This window comes from Pipistrellus hanaki, assembly GCF_964339955.1.
Source record: "Pipistrellus hanaki genome assembly, chromosome: 1".
Lineage (NCBI taxonomy): Eukaryota > Metazoa > Chordata > Mammalia > Chiroptera > Vespertilionidae > Pipistrellus > Pipistrellus hanaki.
In genome coordinates, this window is record NC_140503.1 from 175,231,476 (window position 1) to 175,253,326 (window position 21,851).

The 21,851-nt window shown below is 33.7% G+C and overlaps 1 protein-coding gene across 36 annotated transcripts in view; it reads right to left on the bottom strand.

Annotated features, from left to right (window-relative positions):
* ADGRL3 (adhesion G protein-coupled receptor L3) overlaps positions 1 to 21,851 on the bottom strand; it is a 723,514-nt gene that overhangs the window by 30,750 nt on the left and 670,913 nt on the right. For 21 of the 36 annotated variants that reach the window (XM_084885599.1, XM_084885586.1, XM_084885612.1 and 18 more), the window contains 3 exons: positions 14,040 to 14,066; positions 11,241 to 11,409; positions 3,384 to 3,509 (listed from right to left, as the gene is read on the bottom strand). In XM_084885599.1, the coding sequence (XP_084741725.1) occupies positions 3,384 to 3,509; positions 11,241 to 11,409; positions 14,040 to 14,066 (322 nt within the window). The remainder of the gene's footprint in view (positions 1 to 3,383; positions 3,510 to 11,240; positions 11,410 to 14,039; positions 14,067 to 21,851) is intronic. The other 15 variants (XM_084885600.1, XM_084885614.1, XM_084885611.1 and 12 more) reach the window with 1 other exon arrangement.

Genomic DNA, 21,851 nt, shown 5'->3' on the forward strand with positions numbered 1-21,851 from the left:
ACCAAGCTCACAAATGGGTTATGTTCCAAATATATTTAGCACTCCTTGAATAATGCGAGTACCTAATCTTAAAATTGGTTTTGTGAATCTTGGGACATGGTTATCCTTCGGCAGTATTATCTATAATGTTATATAGGTCAGCAAACACGCACATACACATGCATATACAGCAAAGCTAATTTTAAAAAAAAGCATAATAAGAGAACTGGTGCAGGATTTGAGACGCTGATAACCTGAGAATATTTTTTTATTGGAAAATATTTCAAGGCTTCAATTAAAATGTTGGAAACAGCTGCTTCAAACTGAAATATGGAGAAGGAATATTGAGAACATTGGTTTTATTAATTAATTAATTAAAATATTAAATACTCTCTACTATATGCCAAATACTAACCTAGGAAATATAAAGGGGAAAAGCAAATCCAAAATGTCTAATCATGTATCCACAAATCTCCAAAGAAGCATTAACTACTACAACTCAAAACTATAAACAACCCACATGACTATCAGTGATAGGATGAATGAATAAATTATAGAATGTATTATTTCACAGCAATTAAATAAAAGAAAGGAACATAGCCTATTGCAACAATGTAGACATCTGATAAAAGAGATTCCATGTGAGTAAGTATCAAACATATGCAAAACAAAATGTAATGTTAAATGTTCAGATAATTGTTATACTTGTAGATGAATGACTGAGAAGGATTCAAAGGGTTTCTGAGGTACTTCCAATATGATATTATTTGACTGGGAAGGCATACTAAGTTTTGTGTTTTCTTTAGATTTTTGTGACAATCTGTTATACTCCTCAATGTAAAAAAAAAAAATTAGAAAGTGCGCATAATAAGGTATATGTCTTTTTCTCAAAACGCTGAGGATACTACCATTGAAGAAGTGACATCTTATCTGAGAGTTGATGAAATTGTGATTTGTTAGGTGACTCCTAAATGAGCTGCCCCCATTACCTCATCTTCTCTTAGTCTCTTCTACCTGGGCTAGCCACACCTATTCTTTAGAATCCCTTACCATGCCAAACAAACCTCTGCTTTAGGACTTGATAAACCTGTTTCTTCTGCCATACACAGGTATGGGGAGCTCCATCAGTATTAAGGGTTTTGCTCAAAAAATTTCCCCTTCAAGAGGAAGGGGGAAATCTGGCTGGAAGGCAGAGGTGGTTAGGGGCAATCAGGCAGGCAGGTAGGCAGGTGAGCAGTTAGCCAGTGGTCCCAGATTGTGACAGGGATGTCCGACTGCAGGTTTTGGCCTGATCCCAGGGATCTAGCTGAAACTGGCAGTCAAACATCCCCTGAGGGGGCCAGGATTGGATTGGGTACAGGCTGTGCTGAGAGGACTTCCCCTCCCATGCACGGATTTTGTGCACCAGGCCTCTAGGGGCTTGTGCTGGAAACATCATTAGGTGTACCCCGACTCTTACATGAGACTTCAGATTTCTAATTGGCAAGTTTCTAGTTCTAAACTAAGGAATCTCAGCCCACCTAGTTGCAACATCTGGTCCCCTAATTTGCAACCTCAGTAAGGCATAGAAGTAATAAGACAAATCAAACTTAAATGACTAATAACTGTGCATTATATCTATATAATAAAAGTATAACTGACCATTAAGGCAGAATGACCAGTTGCCATGATGTGCACTGAACAGCAGGGGTCAGATGCTCAATGCAGGAGCTGCCCGCTGTGGTCAGTGCACTCCCACACCGGGAATGCTGCTCAGCCAGAAGCCAGGTTCATGGCTGGAGAGCACAGCCGCTGTGGCAGGAGCCTTCCAGCCTCCACTGCAGGTCGAAGGTAAGAAGCAAGGAGTCCCGGACCATGAGATGGCATAGGGTGGGCTGAGGGAACCCCAGTGTAGGAGTATTTCATGATCATAATTTGCAGTTAATTTAAATGATAATATATTCTCATAGATTGGAGAGTTATGTTAGTTTTAAATTTTTTAGTTTGAAATTTTAGATTGGTATTAGATGTGTGGTTTTATTTGTAAGTTAAAAGAGGATTTCTTTAGTTTGAGGATAGTACTTATGAGAAAAGTTCAAGTGCGAGTTAAGTGTGTACAACTGTACAGTGGATGTGTGTGAGAGAATCAGATATATTCAATTTGTAAATGATATTTAACAGTTACAAGGATAGCTCAGCTGCATAGCTCAGTGGTTGAGCATTAACCTATGAATCAGGAGGTCGAGGTTTGATTCTCAGTTAGAACACATGCCCAAGTTGTGGGCTCATTCCCCAGTGTGGGGCATGCAGGAGGCAACTGATCAATGATTCTCTCTCATCATTGATGTTTCTATCTCTCTCTCCTCTCCGTCTTTGAAATCAATAAAAAATATCTGTGTCAAATAAGGTTACAAGGATATTTAATTTTCTAAATGTAGTAATTAAATTGCTTAGGGAAATTTAATCTGCTAAATTTGTAAACCAATTAAATAATAATCAAAGAACAAATGAAGTGATCTTTCTGATGTTATGTAAAAGTACCAAATTTACAAAAAATAATTAGATTTATTGGTTGAGTTAATGGAGTTAAGAAAATACTATTTTTTTTTATCTATAAATTTATTTAAATTCAAGTCTTCTTCAGAAAAATTTAATCAACACTGAAAACATGATTGTCCCCCCTCCCCCGAATAATGCAATCTTAAAAATATTAGCCTGCTAGTCTGAACTCAAACCCACACACGACCCACATAATGCCATGTCTTTATCTAAATGGCTCATTCTAGTCTCCTCAAGTTGCTGAAATTTTAGTGTTAGCCTAATACACTGTGGCCTGGGACAAATGACTGACAGGTTACCTAAAAGTTGAGTTTCCCTGATGAGGGACAGAGCAGCTACTCTGTCTAGTGTTGGGCTGATGGCAGCAGCATTTAGACTAGTTTAAACAAGAAAGCTGTTATAGCATCCTTTCCTCCCCTGACAAGTTCTTCAAGTAATCAGCCAACAACACGTTATGAGTTATAACTGTCTTTACTAAGCATACCATTTAATACGTAAATACTTTTAGTATGTGATAGAGGATTATTACCTTGGTTTAAAGAAGCAATTAACTCAAGAATCACATATGTAAAATATTAATTTTTTAAAAAATAATTTTGGTTGAAATGCCCAACTTCTTTCCCACCACTGGACTCAGTCCACTGAACCAATTTGAAATAATTGTCACACAAACTTAGACCCCCACATTTTTTTTATTTTATTGCCATTTGGTTTCTTAAATTTTTACTATAATCATGCCTGTGTGAGACACACTAAAAGTTGATGTGTTAAACGCTTGGGATAGAAAATAGAGCTGATCAAAAAAGGGCAACATTCCATAACAAAATATAGGTGAAAGGTATTTTGTTTTAATAAATATGGTTTACCTGCGAGCCTGTGGAGTAGCGTCCAGGAGTTCGAGAACCAGATGTTTTCCCTGAGCCAATGGAACTCTCTGTACTTTTGCCACTACAACAATGTGTCCGCAGGCATTTCCCGTACTCTTTTCGTACCTAGCCAATTAAAATGTGACTTCTGTTAGCAAGCCATTCATTTCAGCCAGGAACTATGGTATAAAATATATGAGTTTTATTTTTAGATAATATAATCATTTCTTTGCCATACAGACACAAGAAAGTTTGTTCAGCATATTTTCAGAATATAAAATAATGGTATTCATACCATTTAACTTGATATTTTGTTTAGAGACTTTCAAAACACACACTTTCAATTACACCATAACAATATACCTCTTAGATGAATGAACCAAAATGTAAGACTCCTCTAGATGCTCTTTTAGGCTTATAAATTTGATATGAAGTATCCTATTGGTGCAACTGGGTTTACCCAGAAGTCTTAGCAAGGAATTTATACACAGAGAAGTGGGGCTAAGAAAGGGAGGGGGAGAGTGAGAGAAAAAGAGCAGAGAGAGAAAGTATTTAAAAACAGCAAAAAGTAATGCATTAGGCTTAAGCATTTTTTAATGTTTTTAAAATGATTTCAGAGAGAGGCAGATAGAAGGGTAGAAACATCAATGATGCAAGATAATCATTGGTTGGCTTCTTCCTCCACAATCCCTACTAGGGATCAAGCCTGAATGCCAGGCATGTGCCCTGACCAGGAATGGAACCCTCATGGGTCAACGTACAACAATTTAGCCCTACTGGCCTGGAAGCATTTCTTTTAAATGTACTATATTTCTTTGAAGTTTATTTCTCTTAAAAGATATCAAATGTGCAACTTCAGAATATAAGATTCAAAATATTTAAAATGTATATTATTAAAATAGTTCTATTCAGGAATCACAGAGAAATATGGTTGCTTTTCTTTATAGCATAGCTCATTAAATTCTTAATCCAGTTATAGTCTAAAACACAGGAGAAAATATTTTAAGTAGTTTTTTTTTGAAAATAGTAAACTATTATATCAACTATTTAGGGGGAAACTTTTATCATGTTGAAATTTTTTTTTATTATTGTGTATTTATCAAACATAACACAAAAATTAACAATTACTGCCCTAAAACATACCTCCACTACCAACAGAAAAAAACAATTCCAACCATGTATCCATTAACTAAAACACATTCTGGGGCATGCAATTGGTTGATTATACATCCACAAATTTATACTCATTATGAAGTAACACGGTACATACATTACTCTTAGCTCTTTATATTATATACCAACTTCACATGAATTCATCTTTCCACAACTTGTGACAATGTAATATCCCAATCTAATTTTATTTGAAAGTAATTATAAGTATATATTTTTGAAGAATGTTATTTATAATAAAAAAGAAAGTGAGTGATATATTAAAATTAGTAATCAAAACTAAAACTTTATACCTTAATATTCTAAAGTTTTATTCTAGCACAGATGTAGCAATTTAGGGAAAGAATGAACTCATATTAGGTTGAAGAACTTGCATGTATGGAATGACTGTTTTGAAAAAGGAACAAGAATATGGAGTGCCTGCTGTCACCAGGCAGTGGACCAAGAAAGGCTTCTCAGAAAAGAGGACTTCTGAGAAACTCTTCAAAGGATAGGTTGGAATTATCAGTTTAGAAGACTGGGTTGAAAGAAAGGATAGATAAAAGAGACAAAGGCATTCTAAGTGTTGAGGAGCATGTGAGCCAAACAGAGAGGCATGATGTACTAATCTTTGAGGCCATTCTTTGATATGAAATGCCAAATTACATATCTTTAAGATACTTAATATTGTATTTATCTGTTTTTTAATCAATCTCTTCCATGCTACATCCTATCTAATAAATGAGTAATATGCAAATTGACCATCACTTAAACATATAAGATGGCTGGCCCATGTGGACACAAGATGGCCACCACAAGATGGCTGGCAGGGGAGGGCAGTTGGGAGGGACCAGACCTTCAAGGGAGGACAGGTGGGGGTGATCAAGCCTGCAGGGGAGGGCAGTTAGTGATGACAAGGCCGGCAGAGAAGGGAAGTTGGGGGAGACCGGGCCTACAGGGAAGGGCATTTGGGGGTGCCCAGTCCCGCAGGGGAGAGTAATGGGGGGGGCAGGCCTGCAGGTGAGGGCAGTTATGGGGGACCAGGACTGCATGGAGGCAGTTTCGGGGGGACCAGGCCTGCAGGAGAGGGCGGTTTGGGCAGACCCAGGGTTATAAGGGATGGTTATTGGGTTGGGGGACTAGTCCAGCAGGGGAGAGCAGTTAGGGGAAATGAGGCTGGCAGAGGAGCAGTTAGGCATCAGTCAGGCTGGCAGGAGAGTTCTTAGTGGGTGATCAGGCTGGCAGACAGAAGCAGTTAGGGGCAGTCAGGAAGACAGGCAGGTGAGCAGTTGGGAGCTATCAGTCCTGGATTTTTATAGGATTGGGCCTAAATGGGCAGTCGAACATCGCTCAAGGGGTCCCAGATTAAAGAGGGTGCAGGCTGGGCACATCCCCATGCACGAATTTTGTGCACCGGACCTCTAGTTTATCAATAATAAGTAATACTTATTTCTATTCAATATTTACCAGAAAATTCACATTTTGTTTATTTTTTAAAGAAATAAGCTTTTGCCCACATACATGTGTATCCTAGGTATGTGTGAGTTTTTGGGAGGGTGGAATAAACATTCTTCTAATTTTTAATCACTAATTGACAGGAATTGTCCTTGGCCCCTTAAGTAATGACTCTGGAAAATAATTATTACCTACATGTTACGGATAAGGACACTGAAAATGTTAAGTAATAAAAGTAAACTGAAAGACTAAAAAGGTTAATAAATGTGCCTTATGTGAAAAAAGTCAAAATTTCATGGATGTTTTGTGATCAGAAAGTTCTAGGAGACCACATTTTTAACATTAATATCACCAAAGAAGGCTTTATATTATTAATATGATTATTTAAGTAATCTAATGGGGTTATTCCTTCTCTGTACCTGGAAAAATTTAAGACAGCTATTTTAATTAGATTTGAGAGAGCTTAAAATAATCTCTACATAAAGGTAAGCACTATCAATTACAGTTTATTAATTTGTACTGAATTTATGAAGCATTTCCATGAACTTAAACTTTGATCATAACCTACATCTTACTGTTTCTTCCCTCTAATATACTCAATTCCTAATTTCTCTTTTTAGAAGAGAAAGTATTTTTTTAATGAAGTGATTTAAATCTAAACAAATATTTTTGGAGTGAGGAGAAGAGAAAAGAGAGAGAAGAAAGAAAAACACTTTCTTATTACAAAGGCAGCAGTATTGTATAATGAATCATGGATTATTTACATTTTCCAACAAAGGTTAAATGTTCTGAACTGATTATATAGATAATCAGCATATCAAGATACCTAGTGATGCCAAGTCCTACATTTAGCTATATTGCTTACTGGACCATATCCATTATATATTTTTCTTTAAATTACAATAAAAGTTATTTGATTGTTAAATCATTTGCATATTCTAACCTATTATTTCACATGATATTCCACCTTACCCCAATAAAATATGTTATTCTTTCAATGCGGGGTTGTTTTAGAATAAGAAGATGGGAAAGAAAATATGCCTTACCAATGGAACATTTCTTTTATATACTAAGATCAGAAATAAAATAGTTCTGAAACTGAGATGTAACACATAATTTAATGCATAACAAAAGAAAAAGTGATAACTTTAATGTCATCAGTGGAAATACTAGTGACACAATTATGCAATCCATATTTTAAAAAAAATGACAACTCAGCATTTGATTTTTTGTTAATGAGTTGAACCCTATTAAAAATAGCTAAAAAATGAAATATTCCACATTTCTCTAATGAAAATGTATGAGCAACTACATTAGCAGGGACATATTTTTGAAATTCAAAAAGATGGCTTAAGAAAAATCTCCAAAAGGAATTATTATTTTTAAAATATCTAAACTAATCAAAGCCATCTATAAATTAAATGCAATCTCTTATCAAAATTCCAATGGTATTTTTCACAGAGATAGAAAAAGCATCCTAAAATTTGTACAGATCCACAAAAGATTCTTAATAGCCAAAACAATTTTGAGAAAAAAACAAAGAAAGGGGCATCACACTTCCTGATTTGAAACTAAATTATAAGTCTATATTATTAATAATACAGTATCATATTATCATAAAAATAGACACAAAGACCAACAGAATAGAAACCCCAGAAATAAAACCTTACATATATGGTCAACTAATAATTGCCAAGGAATCCAAGAATTCTCAATAGGAAAAGGACAAGCTCTTCACTTAATGGTGTTGGGAAAACTGGAAACCACATGTAGACAAATGAAATTGAATCCCTATCTTATACAACTATTGAATCCCTATCTTATACAACTCACCAAATTTAACTAAATGGATTAAAGACAAACATAGACCTGAAACCATAAAACTCAGAGAAAAAAAAATACATGGGAAAAGCACCTGGATATTGGTCTTAGTAAATATTTTATGGATAATATATCAAAAGCAAAAATTAATAAATAGAACTACATTAAACTAAAATGCTTCTACACAGCAAAAGAAGCAATCAATAAAAAAAGAAACAAACACAATAAAATGGCAATCTACAGGATGAAAGAAAATGTTTTTGAATCATATATCTAATAATGGGTTAATATCCAAAGTATATAAAGAACTCAAACAAATCAATAGCAATTAAAAGATGGATGGATGTCACGGATAGTCAATAATCCTAAGAAGACATACAAATAGCCAGTATGAAAGATGCTCAACATCCCTAGTTATGGGAATGCAAATTAAAACCACAATGAGATATCACATCACACTTGTTAGAATACTAATCATCTCAAAGATAAGGGATAAGTGTTGGTGAGGATATGGAGAAAAGGGAGCCTTTGTACACTATTGGTCTGAACGTAAATTGGCACAGCCACGAAAAACAGTATGACAGTTTCTTACAAATTAAAAACAGAACTACCATACGACCTAGCAATCCCACTTCTGGGTATTTATCCAAAGGAAATGAAATCACAATCCTGAAGAGATATTCGCACCCTCCCCCCACCCCATCCCCATTTCCTGCAGCATTATTCACAATAGCCAAGGGGACATCCAAAGTGTCCATAAATGAATGCATGGATAATGCAATATGGTGCATACATACAATGGAATACTATTCAGCCATGAGAAAGAAGGAAATCCTGCCATTTGCAACAACACGGATAAACCCAGAGGGCATTTTGCTAAGTGAACTAAGACAGAGATAAATACTGTATGATCTCAAATGCAGAATCTAAAAAAGCGGACCTCATAAACATAGTCGAATGATGGTTGCTAGAGGTTTGGGGTTGAAGACGTGGAGATGTGGGTCAAGGGCTATAAGCTTCTAGCTAGAAGACGGATAAGTTTTGGGGATCTAATAGACAAGACGATTATAGTAACAATACTCCATGTATACTCGAGAGTTGCAAAGGGAGGAGATCTTAAATGTTCTCACCGCAAAAAAGAAATAGAAGTTATTTGAGGTGATGGAGGTAACACATTTCACAAGAAATATGTGTATCAGATGAACATACTGCAAACCTTAAATTTAAAGGATGTTACATCTCAATTTAAAAATAAAAGAACCAAAGAAAAATCTCCTAAGACCACTCCTGTTACTTCACAGAGAAGTCCCTGGTTGGTGTTTTGGGGGAGGACAATAACTTTATGTTCTTTATGCTCACTGATTTGGGCCATGTTCTTGATGCCAATAAAAATGCCAGAAAAATTTCAAAATTTCAAACACAGAATGGTTGAAAGAACAATATGCTATTATATATTATTATAATATTATAAATCATAAAATAATGTTTATATGTAGGGATTTGACTATTTTGTTCATGAAGGGCCAGGCAATCAGTATTTTAAGCTTTGTAACCCAAGAGGCAAAACTAAGAATGTTGTCACATACTTATTTTAAATTTTAAATATAACCACTTAGAATGTAAAAGTCATTTTTTGGTTGATGGGCTGTAAAATATTAAAGGCAGCTTAATAAATTTGGCTAAAGAGTTGTAGTTTGCTAAACTCTGTTCTAATGAATCATGAAATCGAGCTTGACATATTATTTTTGAAAATTTCAATGTTAAATAAGTTAAATACGTTAAACTCTCTAGATTTAGATTTGGATTGTGAGGTTTAATATCTCTACCTGGATATCAAATTCAATTTCTAGTTATATCAGTGATGTGTATTTGCAGACACCCTTCTCAAGTTTTGTTTTACCTCCCATCAGTCTCTAAAATGAAAAATATAAAGAGAAAGAGATTTTTGTTCTTTATTTCCAAATAAAAATTTTAGTTAATATCTCTTTCTTAGAAAAAAAATTAACATTTTGCCATTTCATTTTGAGGCCCACCTCTCAATATCTTGTAATTATTACCTCATGTTACACATGAGGAAACTAGGACATGAAAGGTTAATTACCTTTCCCAGAGTCACAGAAGCTTTAAAAGGAGTAACTAGGATTCAGACCCAGATAGTCTTAACTATGTGCTCAAAACTATAAATACTATTTTTTAAAGAAATCCTCAGCTGAAGAATTTTTTCCATTGCTTTTTAGACAGAGTAGAAGGAAGGGAGGAGGAGGCAGGGAGAAAAAAGAGAAAGAGAGTGACATGCATGTGAGAGAAACATGTTGATTGGTTGTCTCCTTCAGGAGCCTGAACCAGGGTCAGGGATCGAACCTGCAACCCAGGTGCTTGACCTTGACCCTTTGAATCTATGACCCTTCAATGTGCAGGCCGATGTTCTATCCACTGGTCAGGTCAAATATCATATTTTTAAGAGTTAAAGAGTATAAGATGAGATAATCAATATTGAGGTTTAAAAATTTTAACAAAAGTATTTTGTTGCTAAAATTAACTTTGGACATGAATATTTTAGGTCCTTGTAGATGTGAAAAAAAAATCACGAAGTAGACTAGTATAAAATTAAATACTGCATCCTAATCATCTGACTCCTAGATTTTATAAAATATTTTTAGAGAAAAGAAGTATAGAGACCATTACTAAGTACTACATCATTCATTAAAAAAATATGAATATGCCCTAGCTAGATAGGCTCAGTGGGTAGAGCACTGGCCTGTGGACTAAAGGGTCCAGGATTTGATTCCAGACAAGGACACATGCCCAGGTTGTGGGTTCGATCCCCAGTAGGGGCGTGCAGGATGCAGCTGATCAATGATTCTCTTTCATCATTGATGTTTCTATCTCTCTTTCCCTCTCCCTCTCTAAAATAATAAAAAATATACTTAAAATATATATAAATATTATTTTATCATGAAATGTTTATAAATTTATATTTTATAGTGGATAAAAACTAGTTTTTAAAGAAACTAAAAAATATATATTGTCTATGCCATGCCATTTATATGTATACATATATACATAATGTGTGTATGTATACACATACCATACCTCCATAACGTCTTAGAAAAGCTACTGCTTATTATACAAATTTCATGTATTTACCAATAAAAATATTAGTATTTATTTAAAAAACAGAACTATAAGTTCCAGTCCACAAGAATAAAGTTTTGTGCAGTGTCCAAATCAAACTACATGTCTATTTTTTTCCAGTTAAACACATTTACCAACTATTGTGCTTATATTTTGTCTTTACTATTTAAAAAAAAATTAAATCAATGAAGTAACATACTTGTTAGAGGAAAACATATCAAGAATGATTTTTGTTATGGTTGCTTTACTATCCTGAGATATAGGCCATTTGTTCTTAAATAGAGAATGCTAGCTTACCTTCTTTTGTAGAACACAATGGAAAATGAATATAAACATCCCTTGTAGAGAATTGAAAATAGTGAAGAGATATGCCATGATGACTGTGCTTTCGTTGATATACATGAGTCCAAAGGCCCAGGTCAATCCCAGGAGGCAGAGAAGGGCTATTGCACCTATGACCCATGACCTGTAGAGAGAAGAAAACATTAAGGGTGATCAAATAATTGGCTTTTAATGAACCCAATCATATCATATCAAGAAAACTGACACTGAAAAAATGTTACAGAGAGTTTTATTGACAGAAAATGCAAGACAGGTGGTATAAGTACTTTTTATAAGATTTTTATGGAGATACGATTTTTCAAGTTTGAGGGATTAATACATGAAAATGTTATGAACACAGAAATTCATTTAAGCAAAAGCAGACTTGCACTATTAGATTTTTCATGTATTCGCAGCACATAGGTAAATGACATGGAGATGTAATCATGAATGGCAGGGGAGAAAAAAGTCTATAAAGCTATGATAGTCTCCACTGGTCTCATTGGTGTAATAACATCTGTTTGATTGGACTCTTTCCATTAGTGCTTCATCTGATACACGTTTACCCCATTTTTCCATATTTCCTCTTTTTTCATAAAGTTTTTAGTGTTTACTGATAAAAACAGAGCTATTATTAGAAGGAACCAGTATATGGAATACATGTATGAATTTTAAAAGTTCTATTAGCATGTATGTAGATGTACAGTATATATATATATATATATATATATATATATATATATATATATATATATTTAATATATATTCTACATTACATTGGACTAGATATCAGAAATCAGGCAATTGGCAGCTTTGTTGAACAGAAGCCCAAAGGCTCAGGCACCTTCATCTCTTTGAAGTGTCTGTGAACTCAAGGGAGAAAAATGAAGCTGAGAATGGGGATGGAGTGGTATGAACAAAGTAGTCCAGAATGAAAGGCAAATTCTCAGTCTCACTCCATTCCCCTCGTTCCTTCAAGCTGCCATTCACAATAGTAATCAACGGGTAGCAAAAGTCCATGTATTTGTGCTTATGTGTTATGTATTTACAATCAGCATAGAGTGAGTACTTCCAGTAGATAGGAATCCAATAACTGGAAATGTAATCCTTCTCAACTCCTCTCTAAGAATATAGGAAAATAGGACCAACTCAGTCTATATCGCTGTACGCTCATGAACTAACCTTCTCTTCCCTTTCCCTGTAGTATACCTTCCTTCAGTAGGGTACCCTAGTAGTTTTTTTCACCAGTCTGTTAACCTCCATTACACTACGAAAAAACTGTTTACTGGGATTAAAACTTTGCAAAATCAAGGGGTGAAAATCACATTTGTTTGCCACAAGCTGAAGTTTGGTCTAATGAACTTTTCAGAGAACTACATCTTAAGAAAGATATGGTCCCAAAGAAGTCAAATATGATTGAAGTCTTATTCAAATTAATCTCAAACATTTACCTTTTTTTTTTTTAACAACATGAGCCACTATATTTCAGATTTAAAGACCCACTACATTTAGCATGTATTAATTAAAACATTTACATTATTTTTTTCATTAAATATGCTTTATTATAAAATATGCCATGATGCCTTTATAATCAAGGAGCTATTTAGCATTAACATTCTTAAATAAAGGAAGCTTGCAATTGTATGTGGCATGCTTATATGGTTTAGAAAACATCTTAGACATTTATATTTTAGACTACAATTTAGATCCAGATATGGGAACTTTCAAGGGAAACTCTCAGCTTCTTACAGACATTGGAAAAAGGAAAAATGGGATGAATTGCCATTAAATCAGGCAAAATGCTACTTAGATTTAGAAATAAAATGATAGGATAAAACACTCAAATCAGCTATTATCCACTAGAAAACACATTATGGGCCTAACAGTTGATAATATAAAACTGCAATGAGCCCAATTTCTAAAGAAAAAAAATAAGCAAGAGAATGAAGAAATAAGTGGAATGGCATTGGAAAAATGAAAACAAAGGACTCTTCACCAGAAGAACAAACTGAAAGTCCGGAACAAGGTCACCAAGAGTTTGCCAGTCTTATGGCTAGTGTTGCAGGGCATGCAATTTTAAAAATGTTCAAGTGGAAAAAGCCCCAAATATGAACATTTATGTTCACTTTTATTTGATTAGTACAGACTTATAGCTTTGCTTCAGAAATTTAAAAACTCCATTTATAAAAAAAAAATGAGCTCATGAATCAAGTGACATGGGTCAAACTGAAAGAGATAATATTGCAAATGTAAAATTTAATTTTTCAAGGAGCATTGTTTCCCTTTTTGGACAGTTAAAATAGAAAGTCATTAATATCGATTGCAATTGGGTAGTTTTATACCCATAGATCATTTTAAAGATATATGACTAAATGACAAAGCAATTTTTAGATGAATGATGTCCAACCAAACAACAGAAATGAGTACGAACCGTACAGAGGAGCACATCACAATGAAGGGAGAGCTATCAAGAGCCTGTGCCACACGAGTTACTATTACTGTGGCATGGAATTCACAGGATATCCAATTAAAAGAGGTGAAGCAGATTTTTTTATTTTTTTTTTATTTTTTGGCAGTACACCTGCAGCATATGAATTCTGCAAAGAAGTTGTATGCCTGAGTTTTTTTAATTTTTTTTTTATTTCCTGCACAGTTTGCTCTTCTGCCTCTCTGTGAATGACAGAAGCTCTAATGAATTTTCAGTACAGATCTGACAGCTGGTTCATGGGACCACACTGATAAATGGGATTTATCAGCCATTCAGGTCATTCTTACTTGATGAAGGGTCTGTTATCCTCATAGCTACAGAATGCATAGACATAAAGACAAGAACACCAACATTAGCATTTTATGACAAAGAATTTCATATGAAAAATATCGTCCTGGTTCCCGAAGGCCTCTGTCCCCCACCTCCCTAAGAGGCATCATAACTTTCCCTTTAGATCCAAAAGGTAAATTCTAAAATGACCAGGAGAACTTAAATAATAAGGAATAAAGTCAATTTTACAAAACTGTAATATCCCTTATGAGACTAAAAAAAAAAAAAATCCATTTTTTTTCATCCTGTGCTTATATTACTTGTGACTTGACAGAGACATTTATTTCTTAGAGATCACATTTCTCTAGAGAATGAGAAATCTTATGAGCAATCTGAAAAAGGCTTGGGGGCATACTTAAAATGAGAGATTCCGTGTCACCTAAAGGTATCCTTATTCTGTAATATTGGTAGGTAAGATTACTTCATTATGGACAGTAGGCACCTACTAATAAGTAATTTTCACTCGCAGATAACTGACCTGTGTTAAATCTGAACATTACAGCCCTTTGAAAAGAATTGATCCTGACTGCTTTAGAATCCTTTCTGTTAGTTCACTAAGAAAAAAAAATCTTGAATAATCTTGTGTGGTAATAGGAGCAAACAAACAGCACCTGTTCGTTATTATTTATATTTACTAATTTATTATCATTCTGTTAAATTAAGACCCCAGTGCTAGGTTAGTAAAGGTAAGGAACATTGTGGATCATCTTTTCACAAACACAGATGCTGCTCAGTGCATTTCGAGAGAAAAGGAAGAAAAATTGTCTGCTCTTTTCTCATACCTCTTGCCAGAGGCTATGGTTTCGGATATTATGCATATACAAATAAGCTTTCAGACAGGCCTCAACTGTGATGCACTTTGAATAAAGAACACTGCTGATGAAAACCTCCCTCTCCAGAAAAAGAAAACAGGAAAGAATGGAGTGAGAGCTACAGATTGGAAGCCATTTTGCTGGGATTTACACCAATTACTGGCTGTTTGATCTAGGCAACATGTCAACCAGTGGCTTTGTCAGTTTATGCATCTACAGAATGGTGATAATTATCAACTAACTTTCTTGTGACAATGAAATGATATATTACACATAAAGTGCTAGAACAGTGCCTGGCACATATGTGCTGTGTTCAGTAAATATTAAATAGTGATTATGTTTTCAAAGCTACAGTTGCACTGAAAATATAGAATTTCTCCCCCAAAGAATAAAGCACCAAATAATAAATGTTGAGTATCTAAATCCATTTGAGGACGTTTTAGTATTATTATGCAGTAAAAGAGATGCGGTGGAAATGAGTTTATGGATGGCACAGGCAGTGACTGTGTAGTCTAAAATGGCAAGTACTGGCCACATGGGTTTATTTAGAGTTAAATTCATTAAAATGAAATAAAGTATAAGGTTTTGATCCTTAGTCACACTAGTCACATTACAATTATTCAAAAACTCCCATAGCTGCCATATTATCCTCAGAAAGTTCTAATGGACAGTGCTGGACTAGGATATTAAACAAAAAAAAAATTTAGGCAAGAAAGTGAAATTCTAAAAAATATTTAAATAATGCCATGGAGGTATAAAAGATAAAGAGAAAAGTATTTCTAAGAATTGATCATATTGAACAGTTGTAAACTGTGCCTGTAGTAACACTGAAAAGTCATAGAAAATAACATGCTATTTATTCCATTACATGCATTCTCATCGCATCAGTATCCCCCATCTGCGATGACAAGTTCATGATAGGAATGGCTCTTTCTACGTTAATTTGTATAGTACAATGTCAAGTAAAGAAATTTATAGAAGTTCGCATATAGGGAGACATGCCAAAATGGCTTACAAATCTGCATTAAGCTATGTAAATGTTTCAAAAAATAGAATACAATACTTGCACAGTGAGGTGTTTTGCCTTTCATGTAAAAATAAAAAGGAGAGATATCTGGGTGCAATTCAGCCATATTTGTTGGCGACAGTGGGGATCTTCCAGGTGTACCAGTCAATAAGAAATACTGTAAATCCACCTCCACCTACAGTTGGCTATAGCCATGTGTGTAAGTAGTGTCCACTGGGATGTGAAGAGACGTGAGCTGTGACATTTCTGGGTCATGCTAATTAAAGGACTGGAACTGGGCTTCCCTTGTCACTTTCCCCCTCCCCTTTTGCTAGAAGAAAGTGACAGTAGAGCCCGAGACCTATCAGTTGAAACTGTTCATTGATGTGGAACCACCATGTTAGATGTAGACGACCTCCTTCTTAAGATTTATAAAATGAGGTATAGAGTATTTTTATAGTAGCTTAGCCTGTAATAATTAATAAGGCATTTAATTTTATATTTTAGCGATATGAAATCTCCAATATAAATATTCATGCTAATGGAAAAGAGTCATTCATTAATATTACTCCAGAGTGACATAAATAATATACAATGGTTCAAAATCTGGAGATCACGAAAGATTATCCATAATATGTCAGAGCCTTCCATCATTTTGTCAGATATTTTATTGGCTTAGAGAATCTACCTTTATAATATCTCTCCACCAAATCCAAATTAAATTGATTGCAATTTTGCCACCAGTTATGCTGGCAAAGCTATACACTCTTGATTCATTATTTTGATTCTAAAAGAGAAACATCTACGTATGAAACTAGTTTATCAAGCTGAGTAATTTTCATTCTGATTTACCAATACAGGTTGATTGAAATAAAATCTCATTCCAGGATATATGACTAAATAACTTTTACTTCAACTTTTCAAAGATTTTATAAAAATATTGACACAAAGGCCTACGATGTTTTTAGCAGATGATAACAGGAACTTATATGTTATAAGTTATAATAGATCATTTGCTGAAAATAAGATAACCTGTATATAAAATTTTGAAGAAACAAATAAAACAGTGTTTTCTTTGGCAGATACATTTTTTCTTCTGTGAAACATTTTGTTTTATTATTACTAACATTTAAAATTAATAACTTTATTTAAATGTTAATGTCACATGATTTCTTTAAAAGTGACCATTAGAATGGAAATTAAAAATTCTATGGGTCTCTGCATAGATAATAATTATACATATACTTATATGTTTTATAACAATTCAAAAGCACAAAAAGGGCTATTAACATTTACCCCACCATAGAAGCATAGTTCAAAATACATCTTCAAGAGAATAGATTTCTTGACTAAAATATTAATTCATAAATTAATGCTATGATATAAAGACACATAGTATAGCATATCAATATTGACAGTTGATAAAGGGACAGGATCAAGTTTTGTTACACACTATACTTTCTCTAACTTTGTTAAAATATTGTTTTTCTAAACCTAACATTTATTATAAAGGAGATACATTATTTTAAATGGTTAATTTTTTTATTACATTTCCTTTCTATTATATCTAGATAGTATAGAAAAATGGATAAAAATAATAAGATGGTAAAAAAAAAAAAGTGAGATAGGCAAGGTTTGGTGTGAAGAAAGATGAGGTAATGAAAGTTAGTAAATCCTCAAGACAAAAGATCTGGTCACTGAAGAGTCACAACAGGTGAAGGAAAATGGATGGCTTCTGGCTCTAGTGGATTTGTTGATCTTATCAACTTCAAGATTAATACATTCTGGGATCCTCTGAAATTTCTGGGGAATTAGCTGATTGGTTTGTTGAAGAGCAAGAAAGAGCTATCATGATATATATTAATTAGTAAACAAATATTTCCATGTTCCTATGCAGCTGAATTTACTTTTCCTGGTATAAAATGAATTATATCAAAGAGATAAAGACAATTCCCTTGAATGTGGTATGGGTAAGAATGATAAAGGCCCATCATCAGATGAGTGGATTAAAAAACTGTGGTACATCTACACAATGGAATACTATGCTGCGGTAAAAAAGAAGGAATTCTTACAATTTGCAATAGCATGGATAGACCTGGCTAGCATTAATGCTAAGTGAAATAAGCCAGTCAGAGATAGGCAAATATCACATGATCTCACTCATTTGTGGAATATAATGAACAACATAAACTGACAAACAAAAATAGATCCAGAGATTGAGAAGCATCGATCAGACTACAGAGGGAAGGTAGGAGAGGGTGAGGGTAAGGGGGAAAGATCAACCAAAGGACTTGAATGCATGCATGTAAGCCTAACCAATGGACACAGACACCAGGGGGTTAGGGCATGTGTGGGAGGTGGTGGCGGTGGTAGGGTAATGGGGGGATAAGGACACATATGTAACACCTTAATCAATAAAGAAAAAAACAAGAATGATAAAGGTAATATGGGTGAGCTTCTCAAGATAAAATTACTCCTTATTCTTTAAAGAAGGAAAAAAGGCAATAAATACTTCTGTATCTGTATGTTGAGGGGGCTTTTCCTATTGACCCTCAATCAAAAATGAGCCTCCAAACCTAAGGACTAAGAGGATCCAGTTACCCATATCCTAAAAGAAGTCAGAAGCAACTCAAGTTAATAGACTTCACTTAGAAGTGATCTCTGAGACCTTGCTTTGCCATACTACCAACCCAGGGGTTTGGGAAAGTAAAGACAAGACCCATTAGTATTGCAAAGGTCACAGAATGTTTGAAACAGAGGAAAGAGGAAGGAAAGAAACACCTTACTTACACTAATCCTCCAGCCACAAATTTCAGCAGGCAATGGAGAAAGGCTGTTTTAATGGATGTTATTCAAGTCTCAAATTGGCCAGGCATTTACTAATCGGAATAGACTGGCAAAGTAGCAACAGCTAAGGTAGCATTAAGAAATTTGCTGCCCAGTGGTTAAGAGATATTTAAGATAGTACAGCTATAGGAGTAATGATCAAAGAAAAAAATCTAAAAATTGTATGTTTGCATCTCACTGTGAGGAAAATGTTCAATTAGCAACATGGTAGAAATCCTGACTACCTTATATTTCTTTCAAATGTATTTTATATTATGGGGACTATACCACCCTAAAATTACATTATTATTTTCCACCTCCTCTCCTTCTTGACTACTATAAGAAGATTAAAAGGAAAAGTCATTTGGAATGTAATCAGCATTGCTGAGGAAAATGTGAATTACGTTTCACTAAAGTCATATGCTTAAATCACTAAATATTAAACATATTAAAAATTCTTAGAAAAATATGAAAGTTGTAACATGAATGTAAAAATTATAAAGAGCAGAGAAGATGATTACATTTCAACTCTGGGTTTTATTGATATTAAATATTACTACTAAAAGCTATATATTGCTACATTTTGTTCATATGAAATTTATTAAGAGAAAATGAAGCAAATAAATAAAAATGACAAAATATATTACAAACATTCTCATTCCAATGCTTCGATGTCCTGATAATAATATTGCAGATTTGAGAGCACACACCAATATTAAATTTTTAATCACAGATTTCACACTGCTGATGAACTGGATATCTGAAATTAGGTAGAATTAAATATAATAAATCAGAATAAATAAATATTAAATCAATGACTAATAAAACTTTAATTATATTATATCCACAACTCAATGTTATGTAAGTTTTTATGACTCAAAAAATATGGATAAAGAACTAATTTATATATAAAAAAGTATCAATTAAAAAATGAATAATGAGTTATTATATTGTACACAGACAGCTACAAACTTATTATAATTTAGTACCTCCATATATTATAAAATTAATTGGTAGATTTCATAAAAATAAGATATACAATTTTAGAATCTGATGTTGCAAGCAAGTAATATTACTTTATGATTATTAATATTAATATCTGAAAAATAGTTTATCATAGTGACTACATTCATGGACTTCTGAATCAGCCTGTCTGAGCTTTAATGCCAGCTGAGCGTTTTACTAACTCAGCAACCTTGGGATAATATTTAACTGCTCTGAGCCTCAGATTCCTCCTTTGTGAAATGATGATGAATAGAGAACTTTCTTCATAGAGCTGTTGTGTTTATTAAGTAAAAGGGCTTCCACCTTTATTAAACACGCACAAAAATAAGCAAATACACACAAATTTAATATACACAAGTACTATAGAAATGTTTGCTATTACAATTAATGTTGTATATCAATCTTCTGACCTTAAAAAAGGACTAAAGGGAAAAACAGAAACACCCTATGACTAGGTTCCCCTTTAAGGGTGTTGGAAATTCATATACCAAGTAGAAGTCCAAGGAGGAAAAGGGAGTCCCTGCCTCTTTCTCAAATGGTCTTTAATAGTTACATTTAAAAAGCCTCAGATTATATAATGTTTCATTGTAAGGTTTCTTTAAGTTTAGTAAATGCTATGAATTTTTACATTCTCAACTGAAATGAGGTATACCCAGATTCCCAATGAACATTAAATTAGAAATCCAGGTTTTTCTGGATTCTTACTACACGAAAAACCTAAATTTAATTCATAAATACAATGTACCCTCAGTGTCAAAATGCCCACTAAGTTACTGCAATGTTTTTCTAAATGTAATCATTTGATCACAAAGTAAGGGGGGAAAGAAGGCATTAAATCATACAGTAACAGTTCATTAAAATTCGTTAAGAGATAAATGTTCTAAAATTGAACTTCATTAATATTTTTATGAGTTTTTGAACTTTTGAAACCTTGAATAAAAATATGAAATAATTGGCAATATATCTATATAAAGAAAAAAGTTGTATTTCTTTTCAAAAAATTTTATCTTATGATCAAAGAAAACTCTGACTTTAATCAATTACATTTCAAAATCTATAAAATATTAGCAACATGTTGACATATTTTACTGATTAGTACTTATAATCAGAATCCTAATAATTCCTGGCTTACTATTATCAGGCCATTATTTTATAGACTTACATCAAGTCTCAGAATTCACTGACACTTTCTTTAGAACACATGACTACAGAGCTGATAAAATGGGGTCACTGGAATGCAGAGAATTGATGTACTTTGACAAATATATTGCATTCTTTCATGATTTATTTTTTCAACTTAGAAGATGTACAAACTTTTACATTAAGAAAAATATGTCAGGAAGTTAATAACTTTTTATTTTTGCTGAATGTGCTTTGACAAGTTGAACTGCTGTTAAAATCTTTCTCATACCATATGGTATCATCACCTCTCGTTTCCACAACTTGTAGCAAAAACATTCATCATGCCCCATCTGTGAATAGACACCTTATTATAAACTACTTTTAAGAATAACTAAAACATAAAAGAGCATGACTTAGTATTTAAAATATGTCAGTACTTACTAAAGATTCCAATAAATGGAACCAAGGGATGTCCTGAAACACAATTGGAAGCAGATGCATTTCATTTAATTTTTGGGAGAAAAAAACTCAACCTTCATAAGCCTTAGTTTACTCACCTCCACTAGCATCTTTTTAGGGTTAAATGGAACAAAGAAAAGATTAGTCTATGACCCTCAGATTATCATTGATTAGTAAGAGCTATTGAGGTGAACTCTGAATTTTTGGATCTATCATTCAGACGAACAGCGAAAGTCCACGGTAAAGAAGTCACCCTGCATAGATGGTGCACAAAAGCTAGTTCCTTGGACAATGATTAGGCCTCATTAATGACCCAAGATCTCTATTTCAAGTCTGCTTTTAATATAGAAGCCCAGTGAGATAGTGTTGTTCCTAATTAAATCTCTTACTATGAATTTCAGTGTAATATCTTAAAACTATTTAAGATATGCTAAAAATTAAGAAATGTCAGAAAATTTAAGCAAAATAATAAATAAATTCAGTTTTGTTGATATATAAAAAGCTCTAGCCCTGGCCAGTATGTGAAATGGTTATCATCC